The following is a 7,500-nucleotide window of genomic DNA, read 5'->3' on the forward strand; positions in this document are numbered from 1 at the left end:
CCTGAGGGGCTCGGCGCAAGGCCCACTGTGTCTGAGTCTTTCTGCATTCCGACCTGATATCCAAGGACCTTTCTCCCTACCCACCACCCTTATGGAAACCCTTCTCTTTTAACAAGCAAAACAAGATGTCAATCAATTGAAAGCATTTGGTTTAAAAGAAGAAAAATGTATTCTGGTTTGTATTTTCACCCCCTCCTCCTTGCCCCGACTCTTGTGTGAACATGCACACACACATGGATCACAGGCACACGCACTCCAGTCAGGGACAGGAAATGGTCCTGGCTGTCCCTTCAGAGCTGATTGGACCAGGATGTAATCACTCACTGGGCCTGCACGAGGTATCTGGGCATGAGCTTCTGGATGGGCGTTTCCGACAAACCAAAATAAAACCAAATACATTAAAATCGCAAGAAAAGCAGTAAGCAAAAGAACGCCTGGAGACATGAAGGCCGTGGCAGGTGAATGGGAAAGCCCCGCTGTTCAATAACGGAGAAGAGAAAGCTTAGGAGGGCTATCTCCCCTTCCATCTCGGGGACACCCCCTCGCCCAGCCTTGGTGCAGGAGGTCTGACCAAGGGCGGGGGCCTGGGGAGAGGAACTCCACATGAATGAACATAAAGGATGGTGCAAAGAAAAAGAAGCATCGCAAATTAAAAAAGACATGTAACATGTGCCTACCATTTTCCAGATAAGAAGGGGCCGTACCTTCTGACGGGTCGAGGCGGCGGGCCCGCCTCCCGTGTTTGGAATTGTTGTGCACAAACATGTTGTCTGACACGGCCAGCACGTGGCCGTCCACGTTGACTGTTGTCGATACAACAACCTGCAAAGATGAAGTGGATTTGAAAATGGAATTGGCAAAGGAAAGCACAGCCCCCGTTAGGCAAAATAAAAGTCATCTTAAATACTGCAGAGCACAAGGAAACTTCACGTGTTCCTGGACACTGTTGACTGATGTGCGTTCACAGCTTTTTTGGCTAATGGGGGTGGGTGGGTTGTTTTGTTTTGTTTTGACTCAAGATTGCTTCTCTTCAAAACCTGCTCCACTAATTACAGTTTAATCTCCTATTATGCTAACAAGTGAATTCAATTCAGAGAAATATTCTTCTAGCCATTAGCTTCAGAAACACCCCTCTAGCCACTCATTTTAAAGCTGCTGTTTTGATTGATCTGTTCACATATTGATTAGATAGTTTATCTAATTAAAATGAGTTCACTTGAGACCGGCCTCCCTTGAAGAGCTGGGAGGATTCAGAGTTGCCCCAAAAAGGCTTCATAAATCAGGAACATTCCTACTGCCCACATTTTATCAGGAAATGATCCCTGGGTCAATTTTACAATTACATTTAATGTCTGGTAATGAACTTTTTTGCATCTGAAAAGACCGAATTGAATATGAATAGTGGCGGTGTTTTCAATCCTGGAAAGGTATCCTTTCTCAAGTTCATTGCAAAGGCTGGCAAGGACCCTGGGATACCAAGGGAATGTCCTCTCTGTTTCGGTGAGGGCTTCCATTCTTAGGTCCAGGCACAAAGGATGTCTAGGGAAGAGATGACGCATCAGGCCCTCTGAAGCCCTCGGCTGCCTCGTGGTAGACGGAGAAACGAAAAGGGCCAGGCAGGGATGGCCTTGCAGACTCCATAGACCTGCCCAGGTGAGCTTGCCACAAACATCCAGAAATGGCACCTCTGAATGGACCCAGGAACCAGGAAATGACAACCTGGCCCTGAGTTTTCTCTAACAGAGGGGGTGCATTCATCCCGGACTAGCTGGAGCTGCAAAGATCTGAGGCCAGGTTTCATCTGGGTCTTGCAGAAGCACTCCTGGGGCTTGAGCCCAGCTCTGACCTGAAGGAGGTGTGGCTCTCTGCTACAGTTTGGGCATACTCGGCCATGTCTTTGGGTCAGCACCACCCGAGGGAACCAGAGCCCCACGGAGAATTGTGCAGCAGGTGCAGGTGAGTGGGGAACCTGAAGGGGCTCCTAGTCAGGGTTCACCTTCCCTGCAAGGCCCAGAAAAAACACACCATGCAAAATGAGCTTAAAAGCCAAGGCCACCGTAGGCCTTAGTGAATCACGCCATCTCAGTTTGGGTCAGCACATGTAAGGAATCCCCTGCACCAACATAATTGGGAAAACCATGGGGAGGGGCGCACAGGGGGTATACGGGCAATCTCTGTACTTTCTGCGAAATTGTTTTGTAAACCTAAACTTCTCTAAGAAAAATAAAGCCCATTAATAAAATAATTAAACTAGTTACCTAATACAAAATCAATATGATTCATTGTATTCAATGAGTCATTGAATATAAAACAATTAAAAGCAAACATACAAATAAGTAGTATTTTAAGGGGCTTAACCAATAAGCCAAAGCTATATGTTTATATACGAATACATGTGTGAGTGATTTTTTTTTTTTTGAGACGGAGTCTAGCTCTGTTGCCCAGGCTGGAGTGCAGTGGCACAATCTCGGCTCATCCTAACCTCCGCCTCCCGGGTTTAAGCGATTCTCCTTCCTCAGCCTCCCAAGTAGCTGGAATTATAAGCACTGCCACTGCACCTGGCTAATTTTTTTGTATTTTTAGTAGAGACAGGGTTTCATCCTGTTGGCCAGGCTGGTCTCGAACTCCTGACCTTGTGATCCACCCGCCTCAGCCTCCCAAAGTGCTGGGATTACAGGCGTGAGCCAACGCGCCCGGCCAGCTTTTTTGTTTTAAATCTCAGACTCTACAAGACGATGATGCAGCAGGGGCAGTACACACGGCACCCCACCCAAGGGCCCTCATCAGGGGCAGCTTCCCTGGCATTTCTTCCCCTTGACCACTGCCAGGATTGTTGAAGTCACAACAGGGTCAAGCCACCCAGAACCTCAAAAGGTTGTAAGTGCTGCCCCAGCAACCCAGATCCAGCCTTGGGTATCTCAGCACCTTCCTTTTTTGACCACTGCCCCCTGACTTTGCCCTTTGCAGCCCTGGTGGGAGGCGGCTTTGCTGCCCCTTTAGTACCACTAGTAGGCCTGGCAGCCTCTGCCTGGAGGAGCCAAGGTCTGCTCCTGGTCACCCAGGTGCCCCCGTCGTGGTCTACCTCCCAGGCCCAGCCCTGGGCGTTGAAGACACTCTACAAATCCATAATCTGCATATGATGCAAAGATGCATAACTAACACTGAGGTGCAGACTTAACCCTTTTTACATTCCTAAACATGATAGGTTAAAGAAACATGAAAAAGTAAAAACAAATGTAAAAAGTTTTTAAAGACACAGGCTTTACTGTCACCTACATCTAGGTCAGTCACAAAGGGAAAAGAGTGTAGTTCAGCAGAGTGCAGACAGCAGGCAAGCTGTGCTCTGTGCCTCACCTGGGCCGGCCCTGCAGAGCACCTGCAGAAAGCTGCTGAGACTCTGAAAGTAGCTGAAACTATCGTGTAAGCCCTGCCATCCTCCTCGGTCCAGTTACACCTTCTGAGAGGCATGGGACTCAGCTAAAGAGACCAGAGGAAGTTCTGGTAACTACAGGGTCTGCAGTCAACCACGAGATCACCTGTGACTGATGCTGTGTTCGGTCTTTGGTGAGACAAAGAGGACACAGTCCCTCAGCCCTGCGTGACCTCCATTCTGCTTAGAAGGATCAGTATCACCAGTGCCCTGTGAAGCCTAGTGCGTGACAAATGAAAGCAGGCCCAACTGTTTGCAGGGAACACTGTCCCCAGCTGCAGACATGAAAGTGGGCGGGCCCAAAGAGCCCGCCTCCTCTGACCAGCTGACCGGGCAGGCACGGAGACAGATGTCATGTGATCCACTACAGGACTGAGGCGTAAGTTAAATTTCTGAAAAACGCTCTGAGCTATTTGATGGGAAAATCGTGTTAAATCCCAAACAGGGATCATTCTGCTCCTGGGTCATTCATCCAAGCTAGTGGTCATTTCTATTAGCTGCCAAATTCTTCTCTGGCTGGTTTTGTATCCCAGACCAGAATATTTTTACAGTTAAAATTAGCAAAATCATCCAATGTGTTTACCCTTAAGTAGCTTCCTAATCATTCACAAAAAGGCAAGAAAAACATGAATCTATCATAATGGTACATACATCTATCACAATTCATCTCTGAACCCCCCAGCCACCCCCTCTGTATCCGTCTTTTAGATAAAATCTTCTGAGGCAAACCAGAGACAGGACTTAGCCTGGGTTTAGGAGCTGACTAGCAACTAGGCATGGAAGGTGGGCAGTAAGAACACAGTAAACCTCAGGGGAAGGAAGCCGAGGCCAGGAAGACACTCTAGCAGTTGCAGAGGTCTATACTGAGCAGGTGCAGATCCCTCTATGAGGAGGGGCTAAGATCTGGAGTATTCCCAAAAGATTGCATTATAGTTCTCCTCCCACTGAAAATCAGTCCATCAATCAATCCCAAAAGAAGCACTTCTGGGCCAGGCACGGTGGCTCACGCCTGTAATCCCAGCACTTTTGGAGGCCAAGGCAAGCGGATTACTTGAGGTCAGGAGCTCAAGACCAGCCTGGCCAACATATTGAAACCCCATCTCTACTAAAAATGCTGGGTGTGGTGGTGTGTGCCTGTAATCCCAGCTACTCAGGAGGCTGAGGCAGGAGAATCCCTTGAATCTGGGAGGCGGAGGTTGTAGTGAGCCAAGATTGCACCACTGCACTCCAGCCTGGGCTACAGAGCAAGACTCTGTCGCAAAAAAAAAAAAAAAAAAACCTTCCACATGGCCATGTTTTCAAAGCTGATTTCACTCTGTTGTGCCCATATTGGACTTGATGAATCTGGCATACTGAATATACCAGATCATTCTTAAAGCATTTTATTTGCATATTTTTATCAAATGCACCAATTATCGTTTGCTTCCAAGCCTTTAAAGAACTCAAGATTACTTCCTGAACAGTTGCAAAATCAGAGAATTCAAATTTCATATAAAAAGTCAGGACCACGGTCCACGTGTCTTTGAGAAATGTATACCTGGAATCTCCGCATATCTCGAGGGTTGCCTGCATTCTTCAAACAGTTCTGATTGCACTTGAGGAAAAACTTTAGAAAGAATCTATAAAAAATACAAAAAGATGGTATTTATTAGGGTTATCAGACAAAAGACTCAAACTTTTTAAAAGACACTCTTGGCGGGGAGGAGTGGAGACTCAACCTCACCTCCCTCTAGGGGGCGACATTGAGAAGAGGCTCTGAAAGAGGCGGGGAGGAGGCACCCAGAAATAGCCACACAGGAGAGCAGCGAGTCGCATTTGCCTTAAGGCTACGGATGTCCAAGCTTTATGATGATAGCTGTGACTTTCGCATTGGCATTTCTTGGCTCAATCTTTGCACAACTGCCCATTAACCATGGGGGGAACATCCACCCCAGACAGGCCTATCGTCTCCAACCACTAAAAAATGAAGGATGCCTGGTTAAATTTGAATTTTGGGTAAGCAAAAAATAATGTCCCAGAGCATACGCCTCAATAAAAAATTGCTGTTGACCTGAAACGGAAATTTCACTGGATGTGCTATATCTTATCTGGGCAACCCTAATTCCAGAGGCTACCACTGCCTAAGCAAACATACTTCTAAATATGGGTTTTAAGAGTTACAGTAGCGCCTATAATCCCAGCACTTTGGGAGGCTGAGGTGGGTGGCTGACTTGAGGTCAGGAGTTTGAGACCAGCCTGGCCAACGTGGTGAAACCCCATCTCTACTAAAAATACAAAAATTAGCCAGGTGTGGTGGCACACACCCATAATCCCAGCTACTTGGGAGGCTGAAGCAGGAGAATCACTTGAACCCAGAAGGTTCAGTGAGCAGAGATCGCACCACTGCACTCCAGCCTGGGCAACACAGCGAGACTCTGTCTCAAAAAAAGAAAAAAAAAAAAAAAGAGTTACAGTAGGTACAGCTCTTAAGAAGCAACTGGGGGGCTGGGGCAGGAGAATCACTTGAACCCAGGAGGCAGAGGTTGCAGTGAGCAGAGATCGCGCCACTGCACTCTAGCCTGGGCAACACAGCGAGACTCTGTCTCAAAAAAAAAAAAAAAAAAAAATCTCAGAACTGATTGGGAGGCATATTGTTTTAACCAAGAATTCTTGACGCGGTAATGAAACTATTGCGGAGGCAGAAAGCAAGGAGCAGCCCTCTGCAGGGCTGGAGAGGTGAGGCTGAAGCGAGCGTATTTCCATTTCCTGCCATGCCTTGCCCTTACGTTTCATGGCATGAAGATTCAGGGGTCCTGACAGTGTGTTGAGATGCTGTGACTAAAACGTCATCATGTTGCCCTCCCCATTCCTGCATGCTCAGTGACACTGCAGGAGAGCTGGCTTCCAGTCTGAACTCAAAGAGCCTGGGAAACCAGGCTCTAACACCACCCACGGGAAAAGAGGGTTGGCGGGTCTCTTCCTGCGCACCCTCCGCCTCAACTTGAAAAGGCCACAACCAAGAGGTCCCAGAGCTTGGGTCTGTGCCGACATACCCACTCGCTGCAAGCGGCCAAGCATCCTGTTCAGCAAGGCCATCAACACAAACCTTTCTCTATTTTCTCCCAAACTATCGTCTGTCCTACTTGGTGATTATTAATTTTTGATGAAGTTTCACATAATTTTCAAGGTTCCTTGCTGGCAATTAGAATATCAGAAAATGAAAAGACTCGACTGACCAAGACTCATCTCTCTAAGTGCACTCCCAGGATATCCTGGAGGACTTCTTACTGTGGCAGAAGAAAATCCAATTGATGGGGGAAAGAATGGTGGCTACTTAAATTTTCTTGCATACCATGAGGCCTCACCATTTTAGGCCAGAATTTACATCTTTTATTAACTCACCTCACCTATACACTTAGCTCACAATGCCTCTTCACACCATCTGCCATCAGCATACAGTAAGTCACTTGATATTCCACCCACCAATTTTTCCTAACAACCACTGTGCAATTAAACTCCACACATTCTGCAGCGAGGTAAATTAGGCGCACCTGCGGCCACACTGCATTTGAACTGCATCAGAAAGGGCCTAACAAGGTGAGGGTGCCACAAAGTTATCGTCCTGTCAGGCAATTAGGTTTTCACTTCGGGGACAGCAACACGGTGCAATTACACCACACATTACCACCCGGCTAATCTTCGGAGCAGGCGCCGGCCCCAGAAGCTGCTCATCTGCAAATGTACCTGCAAAGAGCCATCTCCAGGAGCTTTGTTTGTGATTTGACAGATTTTTCCCCCTCCAGAGAAGGTTTCTTTAAATTTCTTGATGTCTTTCAGACAGTTCACCCCTTTACCTCCAAGAGAGCAGAGCGGGTTTTGATGATACCCTAACTAGCCCTCACTCAGCACTGTCATGAAGAGCTGGGTTTGGCATTCTTAGGCCTTAACTGTCATCCTCTGCAGAAATCAGCAGGACAAAGTTGGGTCCTGGACCCCAGAAACATACTAAGCATACCCAGGGTCAAGTCAAGCAGGTGCAGATACACACCTATGCACACATACACACATGTTGCCCACACATACACACACAT

General features: G+C 47.5%; 1 protein-coding gene across 13 annotated transcripts in view; it reads right to left on the reverse strand.

The window, feature by feature from the left end:
* Positions 1–7,500, reverse strand: part of EBF3 (EBF transcription factor 3) — a 128,598-nt gene that overhangs the window by 37,443 nt on the left and 83,655 nt on the right. For 8 of the 13 annotated variants that reach the window (XM_007964439.3, XM_038009726.2, XM_007964433.3 and 5 more), the window contains exons 7-8: positions 4,968–5,049; positions 678–822 (exon numbers count right to left, since the gene is read on the reverse strand). In XM_007964439.3, the coding sequence (XP_007962630.1) occupies positions 678–822; positions 4,968–5,049 (227 nt within the window). The remainder of the gene's footprint in view (positions 1–677; positions 823–4,967; positions 5,050–7,500) is intronic. The other 5 variants (XM_007964434.3, XM_038009728.2, XM_038009730.2 and 2 more) reach the window with 1 other exon arrangement.

The sequence above is a fragment of the Chlorocebus sabaeus genome, chromosome 9 (genome assembly GCF_047675955.1).
Source record: "Chlorocebus sabaeus isolate Y175 chromosome 9, mChlSab1.0.hap1, whole genome shotgun sequence".
NCBI classification, from domain to species: Eukaryota; Metazoa; Chordata; class Mammalia; order Primates; family Cercopithecidae; genus Chlorocebus; species Chlorocebus sabaeus.